Source organism: Cynocephalus volans, chromosome 1 (genome assembly GCF_027409185.1).
Source record: "Cynocephalus volans isolate mCynVol1 chromosome 1, mCynVol1.pri, whole genome shotgun sequence".
Classification (NCBI taxonomy): domain Eukaryota; kingdom Metazoa; phylum Chordata; class Mammalia; order Dermoptera; family Cynocephalidae; genus Cynocephalus; species Cynocephalus volans.
Window position 1 is genome coordinate 75759865 of NC_084460.1, and position 26623 is coordinate 75786487.

Consider the following 26623-nt stretch of genomic DNA (forward strand, 5'->3'; position numbering starts at 1 on the left):
CCTCCCAGACAAGCTTCCATCTCCTCAATTCCTCAGTATTTTGGGGCCCTCTTCATCAAGCCACGTCTTACCCAGCCTCAGAGGTCCTGTTAAACCACCTCATCCAGGATGCCTTCCCTGACCGCCACAACCTCAGCAAATCACCACTGCCACCCTCACCCAGCTCTGGACTCCTAAACAAACATGTTTAGTTGGTGTCTGAAACTCCACGTCTGAGCCAAAACAGCTCTTCCTACTAACCTCAAGCTTTTCCTTAATGCCATCATCACCACCCATCCAAGTTCAAAATCTATGTCTTCCTCAGCCCCCAAAACAACTCATTCCTTTGCACCTGTATTTACTTTTAAAAAAAATACTAGTGAGACTACCAGGTGCCAGGTACTATTCTTGACAGCAGGAATACAGCAATTGGCAAGACAGACAGTTCCCTATCCTCATGGAGGATTCTAGAATGGGGGACAAACCACAACAAACAATGATGGAATGATGGACAAGCCTTGTGGATTCCATCGTCGCAATATCACCATGCTCCAAATTTCCTTCCTATCTCAAGTAGAAGGTCATCACTGTTTCTAGATATTCCAGCTGGCCTCCCTACCTCCAATCAACCTTCATGTTCATGGCTGCATCCAGGTCTCTGTTCAACACTTTACCGAAGTCTTCACAAGAATGACCAGAGGAGAACAATCAGGATAGCGGGGTCAGGGGGTGTCATGTCCTATGCAGATGTGGGAACTATTACAGCACAGAAGAAGACTCGAGGGGCATGCCATGACTCTGAAACTATTAATAGAACATCACATGAAAGAAAAAAGACCCTTTTTAAAAATTTTTTTGGTGGCTGGCAGCTGTGAAGATCCAAACCCCTGACCTTGGTGCTGTAACACTGCGCTCTAATCACTTAGCAAACTGGCCACCCCCCTCTAATCTTAGATTTGAAGCAGATATGACGAAGGGCTTTCTAATCAGTAGTTGGTTCCATGTGGGAAACTGACTGCTTCTCACTTCTCTAGGCTGTTGGTCACTGAAATTCTTACACACTAGTCAAGGGACTGATCTGTTGGACACGCCCAGTGCGTGGCACAGAAACAGCACGGCACATGAGAAACTGCCTCTGGAATAAGAAAAGCTGGAATTCAAATCCCAGTTCAGCTACTATACAGCTGTGACATCTTGGACTAAATTCTTAACCTTTCTTGACAGTTTGTTCACTCGAAAAAGAATAGTTTATAAAACCTACTTTGCTGGGCTGTTATAAAGATTAGAAAGCATATTTACAAAGAACATGGCGCAACGAGGAAGTTAATAGAAGGAGCTGCTTAGATGGTGTTAAATGGTTTGGGAGGCTGAGACATCAGCCACTTCTTACACATTGCATACTACACGTGGAACAGTGTTCTAAGTACTTTATATAAACTATTTCATTTCTTCCTCATGAACACCCAAATTTTCAAATTTTTAGTCCTTTTGCCTGTGGCTGTGAGAATTGGGCAAGTTACTCGATTTCTCCGAGCCTGTTTTCACAGCTATAAAATGGAAATACCAACCCCTTTACCTCAGACAGCTTGGAGGAGAATTTCAGGAAGCAGCCTGCTTAACTGTCCTGAACACAGACTTCCTCCCTGAACTGGGAAACAGACTGAACTGGACTTATTATGTTCTATGATACTCTTCAATGCATATGGGTGGAATCTAGTGTCCTGGGAATTCACAACACATCAAGAAAAGAACTTCAGATTTTAAAGGTCAGTTTCAGAAAGATCTGGAAAACTGCCCCTGGTAGCCCCACCCCTGCCCCCCAACTTTATTTTTTCTCTATGTCCCCGCTGGGGGTGGAAAGACTATTGCAAAATAAGGGCTTGAGAATTTTTGTGTTTGTGTTCATCTAACTCTCTGAAATTAATTATTATATGTGGGTTAAAAAACACCCTCTCCTAGTGGTGGTTGGGGGAGGACGGGGTGGTGTGTAAAATAGCTGGAGGGGTGAGGGACGTGAAAGACAAATGCTGACTTGTGAGTGGAAGGTGTCCCTGGAAGCAAACCCCCAGCCTCCTTCCCTTCCAGCTCCCCACTGGCCTGCAGCTTGCCTATGGAATAGATCAGAGGAGGTGAGAAAGTAAACAGCAGTTGAAAGCATCCTGCAGCCCCATTCTGCAGCCCCGTGGGTCCCTCCGTGGGTCCCTGGCTGAGGAGGCGCCTTCCACCAGCCGGCTCCTGCCTCCCTGGAATGCACTTCAAAAGGAGACCAACGACAATAACCTCTTCTCGGGGGCTCTTCTTGGTTTAAGTGTGTGTGGCCAGGGATTCTACAAAAATGGAAGATTGGATTGTTTTAATTATAAAGGGTGGGGTGAGTACAAACAAATGAAAAGAAAAAAATAAATAAAGACAATATTTTGAAATTCTAACATTAAAATAGTTATTCTGATGCAGAGAAGCTGCTCTCTGTGCCAAAACCCCGAGGGACTTCAGAAGCAGAATGCTGAATTATTTACCTTCTTTATAGGAAAAAAAAACATTCCCGATTTAAATCTCTTTTTAACTCTGTGCCAGGGGATTCTAGAAATTCGTTGTCACATTTCCTGGAGCCTCCCTTTTAAAAATACCTCCTCACACATGCTCAGCTGCCAGACTGTTGCTGTAAGACAACAGAGCCGAAACTGATGCTTCTGGGAGGACATTTGTTGAGTGCATAATTATTACCCACAGCCTGTTTGTTGCTCTTTTAATTCAAGATGTACATAACAATCTTGCGTTAGTTCACAATCTGTTTCTGTTGTGCCTTAGAATCACATTAAGGAAAACATTATAATTTAGGTATTCTTTTCACTTAAAAAAAAAGGCTGAATAAATTTGAAATGGAGTATTTCTTCATACCTTAGTGATCTCAGTGAGACCATGAATAAGCTGCTCTTCCTCAATGCGAGCATGATGAACCTCCATTTTAAAACTATGTTCAATTTATAACATTTTTCAAAGGGGCCCTTTTATTTATTTATTTATTTATTTATTTATTTATTTAAATTGACTAATAAAAATTGTATATATTTATATATTTTTTTATATATTGTATATATTTAACATGTACAACATGTTGTTTTGAAAAAAGGGTCCTTTTAAAAATACTTGAATTGGTATTACTGCTCAACCACAAGGAGACCCCCAGATATTTTAGAAAATGGATTTTCTCTGGGACTTGTAAGGCAGATAAAACACTTGACAGAAGCCAGAAGGGAAGCTCTCAGAGGGTAAGGGCCGGATCTGTCTGCACACTGCCATGCATTCAGTGCCTAGAACATCTGTCAAACAGATAAATGAATGAGTGGACTTAAATAGCCAAGCTACTACAGAGGGACTTTATATATTCACTAAATGTTGGACGACATGACCTCTGATGTCTCAGTCACCTCTGAAACCTAATTAATTCTATGAAATGCTTTTCTAAGTTAAATGATAGTCCTGTGTTCTGAAGGAAAGGCCATGGAATAGCCACCACTTAGGCTTCAGTATCTGCTATGATCTGACACTTTTTAACCTCTCTAAATAGCTATTCTTCACATGACAAAAAACAGACTTTAGAACCTTCCGGCCAGACCAGCGCCGCTCACAGCCGGGCGTGTCCCTACACAGAGCTGTGTGAGGCTCTGTGGTCAGGAACGGCTGTGCGAGGCTGGCCAGCTGGCCAGCAGGACCACCAGCAGCTGTCAAGCCCCAAAGAAATCCGTGAGACCTGCCGAAAGAATTCCACGGCCTCCCTCTTTCCTGTCCCTGTTGCTCTGGCAACCAGAGGCCGGGCTTAGTCAGCATTTTTGTTTGACAAGCTGCATTCTCCTGTCCCCCAAGTCCCAATTAAGGAATGGATGGGGGTAAAAACAGTGCTGAATTTGCCTGAGAAGAAAAACGGTTTCTCAACTAGGGACAAGTGGAGCCAAGGCTTTGCCACTTAAGAGTCTTCCAGGCCCTGGGGTACAGGAAGTCCTCAAGGTTAAAATCTCCCAGGAGAAGGTTCCAAAGCCTCACATTTAAATGAATAATACACATGAAAAGAAATACTCTCTTCAGATAAAGCCATGTGGCTGTTTTCATGTCAAGGAATTGTTCCTTTAGATAGGTAAATAGGCACTGGGAAGACTTTCGCAATTTCTTACCAGTGTCTAAAATTTTCCATTTGATCTGGTGAAGTTGCAATCATGAGCAAACACTGTGCTGAATTTTAAGTTGTAATAACAGAATATTCAATAGTCATTGACTGTATGTGTGGCTCATGGTATTTAAAAATTTATATCCAGCCTGTTGTAGAAAGGATTCCAGGCACTTAGGCCACATACAAAGTCACAGCACAATGTTCATGGCTGATACAGAATAAATAAATGAGTTCCCAATATATTAAGAAGGAAGAGGTAACAAAACAGTATTAAAATATGCTACCAATTTCATTTTAAAAAACAAATTACACATATAGATACATGCAAAAAGACTGGAAAGAAATCACCAACGTCTTTATAGTTGGTTCTCTCTAGGTAAGAGTATAGGTGATTATAATTTTCTTTTTTTTTGTTTTTCAGTATTTTACATATTTGTACAACAAATGTGTTTTGTCATTTTTATGTAATGATTATTTTATTTTCTTATTATTTTTATTTACATACAGTAAAATTCACTCTTTGTGGTGTACAGTTCTGAGTTTTGACAGATGCATAGAGCTGTAAAACCGTCACCACAACCAGGATACAGAACTGTGCCATCAGCCCCCAAAACTTCCTAGTGCTGCCCCTTTGTAGTCAAGCTCTCCCACACCCCCAACCCTGGCAACTGCTTATCTGTCCTCTGTTCCTATAGTCTTGCTTTTTCCAGAACATCTCATAAATGGAATCCTATAGTATATACAGCTTTCGGTGGGTCTGGCCTCTTTCACTTAGCAAAAATGGTTTCTTTTATCTTTATCAGAAAAATAACTCAGTCAATTATGTTTTAAAAAATTAAAAATTTTTTTCTACTTAAAAAAACTCAAACAAAATTAGAATTTCTTTTTAGAAAATGAAGATAACAGGAAGTAAACCAACTAAGAATGACTTTCTTTTCTAGGGTTACCACTTCTACGATGTACTGGAGTTGCCTCACAGCCTTTGGGAAACAGTAAAACTAAAACTTGAGTACGGAAAATGGAGACAGTCTCATGAAAATTCCCTCTCTATAATGTTCCTGACAGATGCTCGTTGAAAGAAGGGAAAGATCCACTTTCCTAACAAGGCTGTGTCCTGCAAACCTGGCTAGAATCCCCTCACGTTCCACAGCACCTCCACTCCACCTGCCGCATTCCCAGATAATTCATCAATGATCAGATACAAGTAGCTCAACTCTGTTGCTAGAGCAGCCAATGCTAAGTTGGAGGGACCGTATTTACGCGAATTCTACTTCAGAAGATTCCTAATCAGCAGAGATATCAAACCCGACTGGCCCTTTCGATCCTAATTCTGTAGCTGTTCAACAGCTTGTTGGCCTGAGGAATCACTGAAAAGAAAGAAAAGAACATCTCATGCTCAGTTACACAGAACTCTGCTCTGGTATTTCTGGTCTCAGCTCCAGTAATGAAAGTAAAAATTGGTGGTAGTGACTGGGACCCCATAGAGAATGGTTTTAACTCATCCTTCTGGCCACTAATTTGGATTAGATTGAATTGTTTTGCCATTTCTGCTAAAACAGAAGTTATCTGATGGGAGCCATGTCCCACTTATCTTTCTATTATTTTTTACCACAAAATGTTGGTGAATGAATGAATGAGATAAAGAAAGGAAGTAATGAAAAACAAATGAGCTTCCGTCCTGAAATAATGGAGGTTCACTTTAGATTTATAATCAAACTTTCCTCAAATCCATTTTCTTTATATCCTGGCATGATTTCAGTGCCAATGAGCTAACATGTGACCCCTTGGCATCATGAAGTATATGTCGGATTGTGCAATGAGGACTGAGGAGTTGTTTTCTCCACGGTGCAGTATTATCCAACTCCATGCCTAGAGAATAAAGGCACAGCAGAAGAGGAAGAGAAATGAACTGGATATTTGTATAGCATATAATTCATAAGGACCTTTCACATTATCATATCACTTAAGAATGATAAAAAATATACAGAGCAGTGATGATTTCTCAAGAATTAGGGAATAAATTCATCTACTTATTAAATTGTGCCAACCTCTCTTCTTGCTATAGAGAGCCCAGCATGGGGCCTCTCTCCTGAAAATTCTTGCTTGGTAGAACTGCAGGTAGGTCTAGGCCCGCCAGCAGGGCAGGGACTGAGAAAACAGGCTGTACAATTAGGGACCTCCTGTAAGCAAGAGCAGATTCAGGGCCATTAAAAACTGCCCACTGAGTAAGGAATATTCAGGCAGTTGTCAACTACCCAGGACAGGAAGGGGGGGACAGAATGAACAAACGAAACTCTATTGGTAATCTCAAAATCTCACCATGACTGCCATTTCCCCCACCCCTATAAATTCCTATCAGATGCTGGAAGGCAGCTAAACAGGTGAGCCAAGATCACTTTTACTTCCAGTCCATCTCCCTGCCCCTGCCCTGGCTTAGGTACAAATAGAAAAACAGAAAATCACAAAAGGAAGAAGTCAAAAAACCAACCAAGATGATATACATAATCTGCACCCAAATAATCAGGCATCCAGGCAAATGTCCCAGATAACTATTATAGAACACTCCAACACCACTCATTATATGTTCTTAAACAATATCTTTGACAATGGGGAGGCACACTGCTTCTGGATGGAGAAAAAAAATCTTCCACAATTTAAAAGCCTGTTTAGACCTTTCTTCTTGTGCTCCATAACAGAAAGAAAAAGACATCAGAACCACCCATCCATCTCCTCCTCCTAAGTACAAACACACACACACATATGCACACGCACGTGCGCGAGCATACATACACACACACACACACACACACACACACACACACACACACACACACACACAGAGTCAAAGCTGAGCAGAGTCATGTGAGCCTCTGTGAGCAAATCTGGACAGCTTTCCTCCCTGCTGTCCCGCACAGTGGAATCGCTCACTGTGATGTAGCAAAATGTTCCAAGTTCACAGCCTCGAAGGGATCAGCCTCTAAGGAACTTGGTTGGCATTTCTGTAATATGAACCCAATCAATTCTATATTCTGGCTCAAAGGAACCTACAGTTGGGAGTAAGGGAAAAAATTAGGGGCACTTTTCTCCACCCTTTTCAGAAATACTTTCTATGGGAAAGGAGGAGGTGGGACGAGAGAAAGAGAAACACAGAGGCGGAAACAGAGAAACAAGTCATTCTTTGCAGAACAGTCACAACTTTGTGTAAAAAAAAGAAAAAACTCATTAAAGTTAATTTAAGTATAAAACTAAGAGAGAACTTATAAATGTTTAATTTACTCTATATTATAAAGTAGAAAAATTACTCCAAATAGATTATCAAAGACAGAAAACAATTATTATAAAACAGAATACAATTATTATAAAACAGAATACAATTATTTCCTGCCAAGTAACATGATACTGTATTTCTAAAAACAGCATAAACAACTGTTACCCTGAGATAATCATGAAAGTTCAAACACAAATCCTCAGGGTAAAAGGCACAACTGTAGTTACCCTACAAAGCTGAATTCCTCAAATTTGGAGGAAAGTTCAGCTGGACAACAAAGCACGATTTATATTCTTCTCCCTTATTTTCAAAGGTGATGTCTGAGAAATTACTTTAATTCACAATGTATTTAAACCTCACACAGTATAGATCCTGTATATCCTAGAATTTATTTGATGAGAAATACATTATTCATTTATGAAAGTAAATAAATATTTTTGAAAGTATCAGATATAACTAAAAAATATAGTGTTTACTCTAACACCCCCAATTTCCCCTCTAAGAAAGTTATCTGGAACAGTTAAAACGACCTATTTCCTTAAAGTAGCAAAAGGAAGCTACTCATATATCTTGCTTCACGTGAGTCATAAAGCAAAGTCTGAAGAAGTAGACAATACATTAAAGCTTTTCTTCTCAAAATGTAGCCAGAAAAATGTATGAGACCTGCAAACATGGATTACTAATGTTTGTAGAAAGAATTCTGCTCTTCCGTAGACCAAGATGCTAAAGCAGGGAAAAACTGGGTTCCTTTGGGGATTCTCTTTTATTCATTTGTGAAGTATAGCACTGAGTCTGACCCACAGAGGACATACAGCAACGTTCCACTGACTGACTGACTGACTGAATGAATGGAGTATGGCACAAAAGTGCCTGACTGATGCCCAGGCAGTTTTGCAGAACATTCTATCAGAGTCCTTGCTCATTTTCCCCTCAATTTTCCTTCTTTTTCATGCTCTGTGATGGACCAAAAATGGCTGCAGATTCTTTGTCTGCAAAGAACAGAATGTCCCTTCTGCTATCTGCTTTAACCTGGAGGGTGCTCTGTGACTGCTTTGACCATGAGAATATGGCAAAAGTGATTCCGTGACAGTTTCCAGAGCCAGGGCCCTAACCCATTGGCAGTTCTTCCTTCCTGTCTCTTAGAACATTCTCTCTTGGAAACCCAAGCTACTATGTAATAAGTTCCACTATTCTGAGACTGCCATGCTATAGATGCCACATGTAGATGCTCAGGCTTTAGACCCAGCTCAGCCCAGTCTTCCTGCAATCCACACCATGGTGTAACACACTTCAGCAAAGCCATCTTAGGCCCTCCAGACCAGTCTGCCCACCAGCTGAACACCACCACTAAGTGACCTCAATCAATGCCATGTAGAGCCGAAAAATAGTCCAGCTAAGTCCTTTCCAAATGCTTGACCCACAAAATTGTGTGATATAATAAAATGGCTATTGTTTTAAGCCACCAAATTTTGGGATAATTTACGACAGAGCAATAGATAATTAGAACATGCGCTCTCTCTCTGCTTTCTCTTTTCTCTCTTTCTAAAGACTGGCAGCCACGCGATACAGCCAGTCCTTGTACTTGTAAGTTTGGTGTGACAGCAGTGCAAGCAGAACACTGGGAGAAGAAAGTAGGTTGTAATCATGAGGTTTGGAGTAAGGCTTCAGGCCCCCTGTGCTTCTAAAGAAAGGAGATTCACCCTGATGGCAAGCAGCCTCCTACTCATTAGCCTTGGAACCAAAGGCCACAGGGCCTCCACCAGGCACCACGGAAGGCCATACCTGCCTCATGAGCTCCTCTTGGCGCATTCTAATCCTCTCTCTCTCCATCTGGATCCTCTGAAGCCGTAGTTTCTGCTGCTGCTGCTGCTGAGTGGTCAGCGCATTGGGCATACTCATGAGACCTGCTGGTGGGTTCGGAGTAGGGTGGTTCTGCTGGCTCAGGGTACTGGATGCCATTTGCTGCTGGTGTTGGTGATTCATCACTACAGGAGGGAAGAACAGACAGGAGATTAATGACTGGGGTCTATAATACCTTTTTGAAAAGAGATCATCAGAATGCTCTGTCCTTTAGAGTATAGATTCCTGAGATTCCTTCCAAAGTACTTTCTTGTTAATCATTACTGTTTAAAACAATTATTACCTTAATTCAATTCATGGAGGCACAGATACTGGCCTCACTCCTAGTCTTGGCTTTTGAGTTCTGTTAAAAATCTTATTTCACACCTACCCTGTGTCTAGAGTACATTTTAAGCCTTACATAGAACACAGTGGTCAAAAGTAAATTCCACAAAGGTTATCACAATTTATGACATAATTTCACCAGGACTCTGGGTTTGTGTGTGCACCTTCTCAGACAATCTGTATGTTCATGGCACAGTTAAGGAGGACATGTGATCACTGTACAGTAATATTTAGGATGGATGAGTGAACTGATAAGCAACATGGAAAACAGCACCTAGATCAGGCACCTACCTACACGTAAGCAGGATACCATTGATGTATTATTTTAAAATGGTGCCCCAAAGAAGCCTGAGCTAAACTCAGGAACAAATACCTGATTGAGAAAAAATGTTTGCTTTCACAAAGAGAAAAATTACACAAAAATGTTAAACACTTGATAACATCAAGTTCAAGGGTTCAGATCCCCGTGCCCACCAGCTGCCAAAAAAAAAGCACTAAGCATTTTAGTGACTGGATAAAGGTACTAGAAGTATTTTGAACTTTTTAAGAATTCTCTGTCTACACTTAACAACATTTGAAATTTCAGCATGTAGAACTTCACTTTAGAAAAGGATTTTAAAATCTTTAATAAATTCTGTAATTGGTGTTCCCATAGAGAATGCATTTTTTAAAGTGCTAGTTTTTCTCAAAACAGTTTACCAATCAAATTTGCTTAACTTCTGCCTTTATCATGTAATAAAGGAAACCATGCTCTTCAGTCTATCTGTTCCTAGGTCAGGACCAAAGACAAGGTATAATTTTATATATTTGCTTCATTTCTGAGGAAAAAAAAAATCAATTTTTGCTATATCTGGTATCGCTACCTTTAAAGGATAAAAATATTGGCATATTTCAATTAAAGTCCAAAAGTTAAATATTTCAGATCTCCAGTTTCCTGTGGATATTATGTGAAAATATGTTTTATAACTAAATTTCCCTAAATAAATTTTAAAACAGCCAATCATCTATGTATTAAATGTATATGTGTGCGTGTACACACACACACACACACACACACACACACACACACACACACACACACACACACACACACACACACACACATTCGAAAGACAATACCAACACTGAAGATTTTCTACAGAAGAATTGGTTCCTTTGAGGAAGAATACCGTGTGGGGACTTCCCTGGATGGAAGTGAAGGGAGGTAAATACATTCATTTTTTTATTCATTTGTTCAAATCCTTATTGCATTCCTGCCCTGTACCAGGCTTGGGCTTGAAGGTAAATAAACAGCTCCTGCCATCACAGGAAATAATGGGCTGTAGAAGGGGGTGAAAATAAATGAGATGGATTTTTATATTTGGCCTGTGGAACATGAGATTGCTGGGAGGTGTAAAAAACTTTGGAGATGATCTAATCCATCCCTTCATTTTGTAGAAGAGGAACTACAACCCAGAGAGGTGAATGGATGTGCCCCAGTTAGGAGCAGGTAGAGTCTGGGCCAAAATCAAAACCCTGGCACCCCGTCCACCTGTTCTTTCAAGTTTCCTCAGCCGTTCTCTGCCACACCTTAGAATGAAGGACAGGAACAATTGCTGAAACTGAGAGCAACCTTCTAAATACAGTTTGCCTTTGATTGATTGCAAGGAAGTACCGATAACACAGCAGGGCATCAAAACAAGGACCTGGGCCTAAAGGTTGTTTGAGCTACCAACAGGAAGGGTTCAAGGAGAGTTTAAATAGATTTACAGCCCTCTGCTCAGTAACAAGCCACTAAAGGGGGCAGTGAGACTACTGAGAGTATATTAGATTTCCCTTTCTGAATAAAGCCCACCACAGAGGACTCTCACCTCTTGGCACTATCCCTGGCACACAGGGAGGGCTCAGTAAATGATCTAATGAGTAAATGAGACCAGCTGGGCATTTCTTATACTTTTAGTTTGAGGACAGAAAAAAAGCACAGTCATGATTGACTGATGCCAAAATAACTGAAATGAGTATTTCACTTCCAGAGCTTGTTAAAGCATAATTACAAACTCTCCCTGAAGGCCTGGGTTGGCAGATCAAGGATTGTGCACATATAGGTGTCACAGGGCAAAAGTTATTTTATATACAGATTCCAGCAAGAAACAATCCAGCTACCCAGAAGGATTTAATTCATAAAACCTATTTCAAACCAGGGGAGGGAGGCATAGACGGAAGAACCAGATTTCAAGCGACAGCTGTTTCTGAACCTTCTGAAAAAGTATGCTATTTTTCTCACATAACTACTGTAGACAAAAAAGCCACCCAATACTTCCAGTATCAGAAATCCCCAGGTTAGGAAAAAGAGGCTTGAAAAGCACAGGTTGTTAATCCTATGTTAATTTTTTTTTTTTTTAACTTTTATTTTGTCGATATACATTGTGGTTGTTTATTGTTGCCCCTTACCAAAACCTCCCTCCCTGTATGTTAATTTTTATAACTCAGATACTCTGAAAAACTTTAAAAGCTGACTCAGGTCTGGTAACTTACTGACATGACAAATTTGAGTAGGACTATCTTGACTGACTTTGGTGGACTGCCCTTGTCAGTGTATAAAATGCAACGTGCTCTGATACTCAACTCCGTGCAGCAACCAGATACACACCACTCAGCAGATGCTACAAATGTCTGAATCCTCATCTAGGGAAGTTTAAGACTTGGAGGAGAGCTCTTCCAAAACCATACCCTTGCTCATCTTCAAAACACTAGTTCTTCTAAGAGACATTCACAGGGAGTAACGGTGGAGATGATGGTTTCTTTCATTTAATTTAGATTTAACCATTCAGACTAAATGCCATTGGTTATTAACTGTAGAGCCCGGAAATCAGTGGAACTTAAGACAATGGCTTTGTTTTCAAAGTAAGGCACACACCAACAAATCAGTCTGTACAAGGATATTCACTATAGTATTGTTTATAAAAGCAAAAGAATAAGAATGATCTTAATGTCCATCAATGGGGGATTAAGGCCCACCCATTCGGAGAAATTCTATATAATGATTCCAAAGAATGAGGGAATTCTATAGGTACTTATAGGAATGATCTCTAAGAAACACTGTCCAGAGGGAGAAAAACCCAAGGGACAGAATCATATGTTTGAGCATGCTATTATTTGTGGTTAGAAAAGTAGAGGCACATTATGCATATACAGTAAATTTCTAGAAGGATACACCTGAAACTGGTCACAGTGGGTACCTCTGGAGAGGAAACTGGGTACCACGGATGGGAGGAGATCTTCCTTTTCCTCTTCTGTACTGTTTGAAGATTTCTTATGTGCATTTATTACTTATGTAAAAAGTAAATGAAAACAAAAGTAAAAAAAAAAAACATAAAACAAAAGCACAGCCATCTTGGCATCAAATTCAGTATTTACTCAGTGGAGTGAAAGAAGATAATTCCAAAATTACTTGAAAAACAATAAATAAAGCTTAGAATATAATCTAGAACATCAAAGCTGAGAGTCCACACAGTGCAACCCCTCCTTATGGAAGGGAGGAGACCAAAGCCCAGAGAAAGAGTGGATTTGGTCAAGGTCATCAAACTGGTCAGTGCCCTAGAAGTGAAGTGTCCTGACTGCATCCAGGTGCCTATGATTCAATTTGCCACTCTTGTTGCCTCTAATTGTTTAATTTCAAGTTACTGAACCTTCTCTGAGACTGGAGCTCATGAACTTCACTGGTGGTTGAGGTTCTCCAAAACGACTGCTTTTGTCAGCTGCTCAGAGACAATGGGGGCACAGAAGCCCGAGGCAGAGATAAACGGAAACACGTCTTCAGGAGAGCATGGGAAGGAAAAACACCTAGATCTGCAACGAACAAAATACTCCTTGGGATAATACTGTGGAACATTTCAGGGAGAGAACAATAGTTCAGTTAAAAAAAAAAAAGAAAAGAAATACTTTAGTTTAAAAAAAAAAAAGCAAAGAATCCCAAATGCAATATCTGAGGCCAAACCAGATTAAGGGTAGACTGCCATGAACTGCCTCAAAAAGGCTACAGACATTGCCAGTCCCCACAGAAAGGAATAACTCAAACAGAAGATTTCTCCATTGAAGCAGGAATGCATCAAAACTAAAGCGCGGACATTTTTTTTCCTTCTAAGAGAGTCAGAATTTAAATTTAGATTCCCATTTATCTTTTTCTTATTCATTGTTTTCATCTCCTTTCCTTTTCCTTTTTTTTGGAATTGGCTTTCTCTCCTGTGTTTGAAAATTGATAAAACTGTGCTCTGCAGATACGGACGCAGAAACATTTAATTGGTATTATTCTTATAAAAGAAAACACCAAGAAAAACAAACTCCACAGCATCTGAGATACGAACCCCCTTTTGATTACATGACTGAGACCTTGAGGAAGCAAACAGTGAGCATGGGGACGGGATGAGGGCAGGGGTTACCCTGATGGATGTGAGCCTCTGGTCAGCGCTGCCCAGGGCAACGCGCGTTCATGCACCCTCTGTCCCATTCCAGCAAACACACTTAGTCACTTCTACAAAGTCCTAAGAGTAAGCTCAAGGCCTGGAAGGTCCCTGGACTCAGTTCTGAGCCCATACGTCGTTTGCTCTATAAGAAGCAAACATGGAAAAGCTAAAGACCTCCTGACCCTCCGCCTGTCACAGCACCAGGACACAGAGCGACCGCTCACAGAGAAAGAGCTTTCGGCTGCTGCCCCTAGCCAGGAGTTGCAGGGGAGGCAGGCCAGGGAGTGAGAGGCGACCAGGGGCGCCTTCAGTGGATTGCTCTTCTGTGTCCTGGGCTTGCTTCCCTCATTTCAAAAATAGGTTTCAGTTACACACACACACACACACACACACACACACACACACACACACACACAATGTGCCCAGTGAATACCAGGAACACACACACACACACACACACACAATGTGCCCAGTGAATACCAGGAACACACACACACACACACACAATGTGCCCAGTGAATACCAGGAACACACACACACACACACACACACACACACACGCGCGCGCGCGCGCCCAGTGAATACCAGGAACTATGCTGGACACTGTCTCTTCAATAATCATTATTAATTACTTTTTATAGAGTATATAAAAATGAATATAATATTCAAAAATATGATCTATAATGTGCACCATCGCAGTAAATAGATAATAAGCTAAAAAAAACTTTTTAAAAGTTGTTTCCATTAGCATTCCATGATCAAATAAGATTGGATAATGTTGGGATAAATAAAGTTAAAATAATTTATGTCATTGCAGGATTTCTCAGGGCCCTTAACACACTAATGGGCACTGAGACTTTCCAAGAGGGAAATATAAATGCAGCACTTAAACTGACAAGACTGGTGTTCTCCTGAGTAGGAATACCAAGAAATACTGGTCCACTGCAACTTAGCAAACATCCTGGCAGAGTACTGAATGATGAGCTGAACTAAATATGAATTAATATTTATTAAGGTATTATGTGCTCAGCTCTTCAAAATTAATTAGGCAACTGCTTAGGACACAGAGCCAGGGAAGGGAAAACAGCAGTCAATGGATATAGAACAAAGTGATTTCCTGTGCCTAGAATGAGGGACTGCTGTTCAATTACAAAGAAACAGCAAAACAAAATACAGGGAAAGCAAGGGTTATAGACTGCTAGAATATCTGCTGAAGTGCTCCATAAGCAAATGTTGATTTAATGGAAAAATCTCAAATATGGTTTAATTTGTATATCAGTTTTCACAGATGGTGAGCAAAACCTTGTTAAATTAACTTTCATTCCAAATAGTCAAAATCACCTTTAAGGATTTTTTTTTTTTTCTACTCGCTTCTGTAATAAAACAACATTAACAGCTCAAAATAACCCTTCTAACATCATCCCTTGAGAGGAAGAAGCTGACTTACTGTTTTGAAAAACCTCAATGTAGATTCCTCAAAATAAGTAAATATGCAACACTCAAATACACAGACTGGGTAATACACTTGATTTGGGGTCTGGGAAACTTCCTCCTCAGAACAGGTGTTTAAATTCAGCTCAATGTTCAGCTAATAAGTTTTATAAATTGCATCAGATACTGAAATGTGGACTTTTAGAATCGAAAGCTTTATTTTACAATAAATTCATTCTCTGTCCTCTCTCTATGAATGCTGAAACAGTGTGTCTAAGAGGGTGACCTATTGTCCTGATTTGCCTGGGACTGACGGGTTTCCCAGGACACAGGACTTTCAGTGCTAACTCTGGGAAAGTCCGAGGCAAATGGGATGACTTGTCACCCTAGGCCTGTGACTGTCCATGGCCCTAAGACTAACTCATGGTAGCAGAACCCAATATGTCCCATATCTCCACCCTAATGTGTTCTCTTAAAAAGAGAACCGGGTATAACCAATATAAAGTAATCACTCAATATTTAGAACGAAGTTCAGGGAATCCAGATTAGCTGTCAGTGTGTCCTCCTGGATTATAACCGGATGGTGTGCTCCTTTTGTACCCACGTTACTGGTAATCAGAGCAGGACTGTTACATATCCACTTACTCTTTAACTTCTTGAGGAAATCAAGCACTATTTATGACAGTGTTTTATATCACCCATAAACACGCACTTTGGTGAAGTGTGAAAGTCAAGAAAGTCTTTGCTGTTGGACTCCTGCTTGAGCCATACACCTGAAGTGAAGCTCTTTTAACAAACAGTGAACTAGTCTCTTTCTGTGATTTAAACTCTTCTTCCTAAGGGCTGGATTTGTGCCCTACATAAATAATGCCTGAGAAGAAGCCAAGTCTCCCTGGCCCCTCAGAATCAACCACAATTTGATCTTCCTTCATTACAAAAACAGAACAAAAATAATTTTAGTGCCTTTCAAATACGACTGACTGATATACCGAGGAGGCGCTAAATACATTCTTCTTGAACTAAGCTTCAGGGCTATGGTCAGAAATTGGTAACAAAATACCAGTTTCATTTATAGGAAGATGATCACCATAGGCATTTTTTTCATTTAAAAGAAAAATGATAAAGAAGAAAACTCAGAACTGGAAATCTCCCCCACCCCCAACACACACATATTCACAACTCTGTTTCTCTTAGGATGCATTTTAACTATTAGCCCCGCAGTTTTATAAGTGAATATTTAATGACTACTAGATTCTAGTTGCTGCTTCTTTACTTCCAGAACACAGGCCCCTGCTTAGCACCCATTTCTTTTTGCTCTGTTTTATCATTAATGGTTTACAAATTTACTACTTTCTTCACAACGCTCATTACAGGTGGTGGCCATGTATTTACCCTACTTCATGCTATCACCATAGAAGTTCGGGCTGGAAGGGGCCTTAGTCCATTCAGACCAGTGGTTCTCAAATGTTCCTTTAGTAGTAAAATCTTTCTCCAGAGCCCAATATACGGCTTGAACCCCTCATGTCAAGGGGTTCATTCAACAGCTGGCTGGGGCCTGTGCTGGTGCCAGAAGGGAAGTGAGCATTTAAATGCCAGCCCCTTTGCCTGGCATCTTTAAATTCTCTTGGTCTTGCTTTCACTCTGCTTTCCCTACAGGCATTTCTCAACTGTCATGTTGAAATTTTAAACAAACTTTAAAATATGCTGAACAGGCATGGTTTTTGGATACTGAACACTAAGCTTAACTTCTGCTCACATCCCCCTGAGAGTCTCATTTAGGACCTTAGGATTCACTTTAAAACCCATGATTTAGACTAATTCACTTACTTTCGAGATAAAGAAACTTAGAAGATTAAGAGACTCTGCACAAATCATACACATAAACTGTGACAAACCTAAGAAGCCCAGAGAGTATGCTAGGATGCCACGCTGGTGCCTGCTGCACCAATCACCAATCGCCAGTCGCTGCCCTGTCCTATGCACCCTCAGTAATCACAAAATATCTGCTACATTAAATCTGGTGACAAACAGAAGTAGTGTTTCCTTTCCCTTGTTTCATGAAAAATTCTAATACAGACTAATTTAATGGACTTATTTACTTTAAAATGATGAAATCAATATGAACCACATGTTTTGATGACACCCTGTCTGTGTCATCTGCTTTTACAGAAAAGGGTATACACTTTGTTTACATTTCATAATTCAGGAAGGTCTGTCCGGGAAGGTGAGGTGCTGCCTTCAGGCCTTCTGGCCATGACGGCTTTCAGGGAGTCATGACACGCTGATGGAGGAAGCCAAAGCATACAGGTGTAAATCATTTCTGCCTTATGTGCAGACCCAGCCACACCAAGCTTTAAAAAATATTTCAGCATCAAGGGTGTCTGGGTGCAGCTGTGTGTCTTTTCCTCTGTTTATAGGCCGTCCATGGCTTAACTCCTGTGAACCAGCCGACATCAGTGTCACGCAGCCCTGTCTGATGGAAAACACATGTCTACAGAGGTAGAGAGAAAAACCCAGCCACAGTCCAGCCTTGACTCAGTCACGATACAATGGCGGGGGGGTTCTGCAGACGCGTCTCTCGCCCTCCTTGTGTGTCTCTCAGCTCCTGCCAACAATGAGCCGCTTGTTTCTCTTATTTCCCAGAAACAGTATTAACCGTCCAACAAGGTCAGCAAAAAAAAAAAGCAGCTTTTCACTTCGGGGCGCATTTGGTTCCAAAAATCTGTAAAGTATTAAACCAAGAAGTTGCACTATCCCAACTTCACACTGAGCCCTTTATTCCAGTTCCGGGTGAGAATAACTGCAAGGGAATTTCTCAGCCAGCTCGGCTGATAAGGCACAGAGCTCTGGGGTACGTGTACGCTCATCCACACCTTCCAGCTTGACTGTTTCAAGCCTTAAAACCACTTCCAGGTGCCCCAAAATTTGACAGATGGGCCTTTGGTTTTCCAGATGCCCCAAGCCCTTCTAGTTTTAGACGTGCAACCCAAGCTGCATTTACTTTACAGGAAACCCTGAATTTTAGCACCAGGAACTCATTTTCCTACTTGTTATCCTGTCTGCCCGTCCAAACAGTAATGCAGTCTGCAAACCAGTGTGCAAATATTTGGGCCACTCTGCTCTCCTAGGTGTAAGGATTAAAACGCCTGTAACAGTTGTTTTTATGTTTTCCTAGTAAATGCATTACCCAAAATGTACATTTTACTGGCATTTAAAGGATTTAGACATCAGTTCTCTTCATTATAATATATCCAGAACAGTCTATTATTTTAAAAAATCACATCTTTCTGGCATGTTGATTTCTTCTGCATCCTTTTCCTGTAAAGAAATCATCCTTCTTCCACCAAAAACAGCATCAGAATGTGCTGCTCTGATTCCATCTGATTGCTGGGATAGCTCGAGATTTACCAAAAGAGGCCTGTGGCAGGAAGCACATCTATGGAGCTAGAGAATTTAGGCAAACAATGACCTAGCCTGGGAAAAAGAGGAAATTGGGTGCTTCACTTTGCTGCTTCACAAAGTTATCCTTGTGATTTGAATTTAATTCCATGGCTGGGCAATAGCAACATAACTAAAACTTTTATTATCTTCAGACAATAGGTATACTTTAATCCCAGCAGGAAATGGAAACTCTGATTCATGCATTTATTTTCATTAGTCAGGAGAGAGTTTATTGTAGCTTTTTATTGGTTAGCTTTCCTGAATGATTTTAAAACTACTCCAGGTGCAAAGTATGGCAACTCAAGCTAAATAACAGAAAATGGATCTACAGCTGTGTTCCACAAGCCATGGAGAAAATGTGGCCAGCATGAGCGGCTCGTTTCTAACCTATTTTCTTTTTATAACATGCCATTTTCGTAATCATCTTTATTATTTAAAGAGGTCATACAACAAACACTAAGACTCTAAGAGACAGTCAAAGGACTTACCCGATTTGTGAAGGAGAACATGCAACTAGTTATCACACATGGAAAATTATCAGCTTCACAAGGAAACGCAAAATTAATGAAAGAGCCATTTTTCAGCAATCAAATTAGCAAAGAGAATAGTATGATGCAGGTCTTTCACATTGGGTCAGGCCCACTCAGGAAAAATACAAAACAAGAATTTAACCTGGGGTAGCAGGATTAGGAAATCTGTAAAATTATACACCAAATTTGAGGAATCTATACACTACACATTTCATTGAGGACTATACCCCTAGATCTTACAGGATTTCTAGTGTTCCCCCCCACCACCCATTCAAGTTAACTACCTTTGAAATGAGAAAGTATCAGAATTAACAGTGGTGGTGTTTGGATGACTTTTTTTCTTTTCAGTGGCCTACGGTTCATCTATTTATCCCCACTGTCTGTAGATGCTAGAGATACAGTGATGGACAAGACAGCAAGGTCCCTGCCCTTCAAAAAATTACAGTCTAGTGAGGAGACAGACAGTAGCAAATATATAGTATAATTTTAGTGGTAAGCACAGAAAAGTTAAGGAAGGCCTCTGAAGAGGTGATTTGTAATCTAAAAAATACTGAATGAAATGTGGAAATCAGGGGTGGGGACCATTTTAGGCCAAGAGACGGAAAGTGCAAAGGTCCTAAGGTAGGAACTGTGGGCATGGAGTACTAGTGCAAAAACAGAACAGCCTACATGGCTGAGGAGCAGAGGGTAAGGGGCAGGGACCAGGTCCCCTGAGGCCTTGATGGCTGTAGTGAACACTGTGGTTGGCCTCTACTCCAGAGTGACAGAAATCTCCCAGTGCACTGCTTGGTCTATGCGGGAAACTGTCAGATTGTTTCATATATTATGGTAAAATAGAAAAGTCTGAAGAAATCCAGAGGTGAAGTTCTGAGGGTACACTGTGCAGCATGAAGGAAAGAGCCAGCCCCTGGAATCAGTGTCTCTCGGCCCTTAGAAGTGGTTCAGGGTCATCTTTGGGGAGGAAAGGAATAGAGTTCAAGGCAGAGGTGGAGGGAGGTAGAAACTAAAGCATCTCTGCTTTTAAACACTTACAGAAGGAGATTCTGGTCTCAAGCAAAATAAAACAAAAGCCTGTAGCTCTTAATTTTATTTATAAATGGGTTCCTATCTCAAAAATGGGGGGACAACCCCAAAACCACACACAACAAAAAATACCACAGCTCTAGATTTTCTAAATGTTACCCTTGAATCAAACTGAGTATGTGGTATACACTTGTTTTGGTCATTTGTGATTACTAGCTGGTGCTCTGAGATCACCCAGTATCTGGGAAGGTTACAGAAAACCTCCCCCTAAAACTCCTAGTATTCACTGTCAGGATATATTTTGAGGACATTGCCCCCTAGATCACAGTCTCTAAATGACTTATAGGGAATTACAGGTGAACTATCTCTGAGGAATCCATACTTGGAAAAACTACATTTCTCATGAATGATCTGACCTCTACAAGCTATCACCCTCTTTGCAAGAGCCCCCAGGAATCTCACAGTCAAATCTGCAGGCACCTCTAGCAACCACACAGGGTCCCATGGGATGCATTTTCCTCTCTGGCTTTATTATTTCTTAGCCACAGTCTTTCTTAATCACAGCTTAACTCAGTTATTTATTTTTATCCTTCTGAATTGTGTATTTTGTAAAAGGCAAGAGCAGGAAATACATGGATGGAAGCACACAGTTTCATTTTTAAAACTACGTATCTGTGTATATAGCTACACAGGTATTTATATTATACAAAGATATGAATAAATGATGTTCTGAAAAGCTTAACTGAGCAGGTTGAAAATGGTCATTTGCTAGTCTCCCATGGGGAAGGATTTACATGACCTTAGGTCACGTCACATCTTATAGAGACCTGGCAGACCAAAAACCTTTTCCTCATATCTCATCTTTACTGAACATATTCATTAGAGGAGCCATTTGACCAAGCAAACTGGCCTAACCCCACCTTCCACAGAAACGACCTTAACCAAAAAGCTAACATCACCAACACTAGGACAGATCATCACATGGTTCTTGATACAACGCAATGGGAAGGACACATCACTTCTGTGTCATTCCTGCCAAAAATGTACAACCTAAATCTAAATCATGAGGAAACACAAAACAAATCAAATTTAAAAACAGTCTACAAAATAACTGACCTATACTCTTCGAAAATGTCAAGGTCTAGAAAAACAAAGGATGAGGAATCATTCCAAGTTAAAAGAGATTAAGGAGACAGGACAACTAAATGCAATGCATGATCCTCAATTAGATCCTGAACCAGAAACAAAAATAAATAGCCATAAGAGACATTATTAGGACCACTGAATGCATTTCAAATATGGACTGTGTATTAGATAATAGTAATGTATCAATGTTAAAATTCCTGATTTTGATACCTGTACAGTGCTTATGTAAGAATATGTCCTTTTAGAAAATATAATCTGAAGTGTTTAGGGTAAACGAGCATGGTGCCTCCAACTTCATCTTGAACGATTCAGAAAAAAAAGAAAAACTTTTAGCTCACTTGGTTAGAGCACGGTGCTGATAACACCACAGTCAACGGTTCAGATCCCTGTACCAGTCAGCCCCCGGAAATAAAAGAGAAAAGGAAAATATATATACTGTGTATACATACAGAGATATGCAAATGTGGCTTTGTTTATAGGTAAATTATAGACAAGGGGTATATGGGAGTTCCTTGCACTATACTTGAAACTCTTCTATAAGTTTATTTCAAAATAAAAAGTCACATATTTAAAAACAAAGCCTCTCTACACATACCCCAAACTCCATGGAGACTGAAAATTCCCAGTTTGGCAGAGTCCAGAGAAACCATGTTGTATATGGGCCATTGTTCTGTGCATTATTGATCTTTGAGGAAATCCCTATTAAACAATGGTTGATAACTGAGTAGAGTGTGGATGGGACAGAATCCAAGCTGTAATATGTGCTACATGATTTTGTTACCTCATACTCACTGTTCCTCCCAGCCTCCCCACCTCTATCCCCAACCCCGTTATTTATATAATTCTCATTTTCAAAAACTAGAGAGCCTAGGACAAAGAATTCCCTACAGGACTGACTGGGAAGGTTTTCTGAAGGAACATGCCCCTGAGGATAAAACTCTCAGAAGAGGAAACAACAGGTGTTCTTGGGAGGAACCCGGGGCACAAGGGAGTTGGCTATGAAGTTCCAGATCCTGCTGTGAAAGGCCCTCACTTCCCAGGGCCAGAGTGAAGACACTGCTCCGTTCTGGCCTTCGTGACAGGAGGAAAAATGAGCACGCTAAGAAGGGCAGGGTGGAGGACGGAGAAGGAGCCAGCAACACCAGCACACGTGCTAAGAAACGTCTCGCGCCGAAGCCAGCCTATCCTAACAGTGTGGACACTGAACTCCCTCACATTGCGGGAAGAATATGCTGTGCATTTAAAACAGAGCAGACACAGAGGAGAAGAGGAAGCACAAGCAAACAAGCATGTTGAGGGTCCGAGAAGAGAGGTCTCCAGAGGAGTGTCCCCTGTCTGCAGTGTCCCTGGCAGTAGCAACAGAAAAACAACACAAACGATGAAGGGAAGGCGGCCAGAAACCGTCAGTGTGAAGCTGCCCTGAGCATTTGTTTTGTTAGAATGGCATGATCCAATTCCATCTGGGGAGAGAGGACAGTTCCATTTAATTAATTCAGTTGTTACAGCAGCTGATAAGGAAATAGAATATTTTTCTTGATATTTGAAATGTGAGCTTTAAAGCAGCTAAATGAAAGTCTTGTGAGCCAGGACTAAATCAGCCACATTAAATTTTTCCTTTTTTTTTTTTTTTTTTTTTTTTTTACTTTATTTCTTTCCAGCTCTGCAAATATTCAAGTTTTGGCAAAATTCAAAACTCACAACTCACTCTTCACTGGTGTCTGAGAAATATAATACTGAAAAAGAAAAGGACAAAAATAATATGGAATGAAATGCACAACACGTACTGGGAAGCAAAATAATTTCCAGTGAAACTTCCATTTATGGCTTAGTCAAAAACATATGGTTATAGAAGCTGAAAAACAGAGCTAGTGGAAAAGTGAGGTGCCTGGTTAAAAATACACTTTGTGGCAATCTTATATCATTTTTTAAAAAAGAAAGCAGAACCCCAAATTCTCCCTCCACACACAGTGGATCTTTAGATAATTCCTTGTTTAGTTTGATAAAAGCAAACCATGTCAAAATTGTATTTTTTAAGGAATTTGTATATTTTACTCACAAATATACATTCCAAAGAAACTGGAAAAAATGAGGAAATTAAAGGTAGTCACAAAAATGTGTATACAAGAATATGCACTGCAACATCATCTGTAATGATGAAAAGTAGAATCAACCTATCGCGGGTACTTCAAAAAGTTTGTAGAAAATGGAATTAAAAGGTAATAAGAATCTTTCCATGAACTGTTCTTTTTTTGGGCAGCTGGCTGGTTCGGGGATCTGAACTCTTGACCTTGGTGTTACAAGGCTGCACTCTGTCCGTGAAGTTTTTGAAGACCCTTCATACTCGTATGTCTCTCAAAAGAATTAGTTAAACAGATTATGTCATTATTGGTTAAATAAATTTACACAAGGAATACTGTGCAGCCATTAACATGATGTAGTGGTTTATAAACAAAAGAAATATGCCCAAGTCCACTCATAACTTAAAAAAAGTTAAAACAATAACATCATTTGTATCTATTAGAATTGTAAAAACTAAAAAGTTTGATAATAGACATTATTGGCCAGGGAACAGGGAAAGAAACACTGTATTGGTAGGAGTCTAAAATTGTGTGAGCTTTTGGAAAGAATTGGAACAACATCCACTACAACTTTAAATGCACATACTCTTTGATTGAGGAATTCCACCTCTGCAAAATTATTCTGTACATACACAGCACATGGCACAAGGATTTATGTACAAGGATGCACATTGTACTATTGTTTAATAATAATCAACGATCAAGAAAAAAAAAAACCCTAAATATCCAGCACAGGAGACCAGTTAAATAAAATACGGTACATCAATAGAGTAGACTATATACCGCTGATAAAGAATGAGTAAGTCTGTAAGTACTAATTTAGAAAGCCTCTAGGATATGTCTTTTTAAAACTTGACACATAAACCCAAGGTGCAAGTGTATGTAGAATACCTTTAGAAGAATACTAAGGAAGCTAGTGGCAGTGGTTTCCCAAGGGAGGAGAAAGGAGGTAGGGTTGGGAGTGGGGGGAAGGAAGGGGACTTACTTTTCATGAATACCCTTTTAAAACTGTTTAATTTATTTGCCATATTCTTGTGTTACTTATCCTTTTGTTTTTTTGTTTGTTTGTTTGTTTGTTTTTTGGCAGCTGGCTGGCATGGGGATCTAAACCCTTGTCCTTGGTGTTATCAGCACCACGGTCTCCCAAGTGAGCTAACTGGCCATCATTCTTGTGTTACTTTTCTAATAAAACAGCTTATCAAAAAATAGTCCAGGGCCGAGCCCGTGGCGCACTCGGGAGAGTGCGGCGCTGGGAGCTTGGCGACGCTCCCGCCGCAGGTTCGGATCCTATATAAGACTGGCAGGTGCACTCACTGGCTGAGTGCCGGTCACGGAAAAAAAAAAAAAAAAAAAAATAGTCCAGAAAAAATGTTTACTGAAAAGGAAAGATGCTTATGACATATTAAGTTAAAAAGCAGGCTACAAAAATAGAATGTAGAGGATTTTCCAACTTTTTTTTAATGTTAGTATTGAAAAAAGACAAGACAAATATATGAGAAAATGCTAGTGTGATTTTGAATGATAAGATTACTGTAGCTTTGTATTTTCTTATTTTTCTGATGATTAGCATTTTCTACAATGACCAAATAGCAATTATATACTATGGTGGGGAAAACATTCTCGAATATTGCTGCCTCACATATGTTTAGGATCTTATTTTTTCCTTTTTTTTTTAAACCAGGAAGAGAGGGTGAACTTCCTCTTTTCAGCACTTATTGAGAAAAGACTATCAAGGCTTTGGTTTTCCTGGCTTCCCTTACAGTATTATTTTGATGACTTCATCACATAGAATTATTCAGAGTAAAGCATGGAAGAACAGCTGTCCCTGACCACCAGCAACTGCAAAATACCCAGGGAATAAATTTAGACTTCCAGAAAGGAGAAGAAATCAATCAGTTGATACTCAGGTGGGGAAGGTGATGATCACACCCAGGCAGAGGCTACATCACCAGGGCCCCAAAGGGAGATCAAAGAGAAGTGTCAAAGTGTCCCTCAGCACTTGTCAATCTGGGACAAGTGTATGAGTGACACACTACCCCAGAATCCCTTTACGGGGTGAAGTTCTCAACTGCGAGGAAGTTCCTGAGAGCAAACTATTGGGAAGTCAGCCAGCAGATAGTCCTAAAACTATCAAAATTATTTTTAAAACTCTCAACAGAGGTCCACAGACTTGTCAAGAGATTAGACAAGGAAGGAAGAAAGGAGGGAGGGAGGGAGGGAAGGAAGGAAGGAAGAAAGGAGGGAAGGAAGGAAGAGCAAACAAAGAAGGGACTAAAAGAGAGTCTGACCTAGCCTTCACTTCCTTCCTGAGAGACTTTGCTCTTCTCCAGGATATGGGGTGCTCCTCTGGAATTTTGCAGGGGTTTTTTTTGCAGAGGCCTGACTCTCAGGCCCACTCTCAGCAAGCAAAGTTGAAAGCAAACTTGTATACATTTACCCAGTGAATTTAAACAATACACTTCAATAACCTGGATCCCAAGTCCTAACTTTTCCCCTTGTTTCTGAAGTTCACTTGGTATGTTTGGGGTCAGAACTCTTTGGAAAGGGACTTCGGTATTCACTTACCCGATGCTCACGTGGGCACTAACATCAAGTGCCAAAATGGCAAAAGCTAACGCCACAATAAATCTGTATTTCAGAAAAACAGTCCAGTCAAAAAGTTGGTGAGCATACTCCAAGCTCTTTTCAGGTAAGTGAAAGACCGGATGGTGAGTAGGTTTTTGTATTTTTATTATAGTGGCATTCTCCAATTACTATTCTAAAATACTCCATATTCTGTGTGGTTCCCACACCTGGCTGATGATCAGTCACCTAGGCACACCTTTGCAGACCCCACCCTTCACCCACTGAAACAGAATCTCCAGGTGGGGCCCAGGCAGTATTTCCTCTCAGCAATGCCCAGGACAGTTCTTTTGGGAGCAAACAAACCACTAGAT

The 26623-nt window shown here is 40.4% G+C and overlaps 1 protein-coding gene across 1 annotated transcript in view; it reads right to left on the reverse strand.

The window, feature by feature from the left end:
• The window catches only part of WWTR1 (WW domain containing transcription regulator 1), a 116869-nt gene that overhangs the window by 13293 nt on the left and 76953 nt on the right, over window positions 1-26623 (reverse strand). The window contains exon 4 of the mRNA XM_063108603.1: window positions 9195-9397. Coding sequence (XP_062964673.1) covers window positions 9195-9397 — 203 coding nt within the window. The remainder of the gene's footprint in view (window positions 1-9194; window positions 9398-26623) is intronic.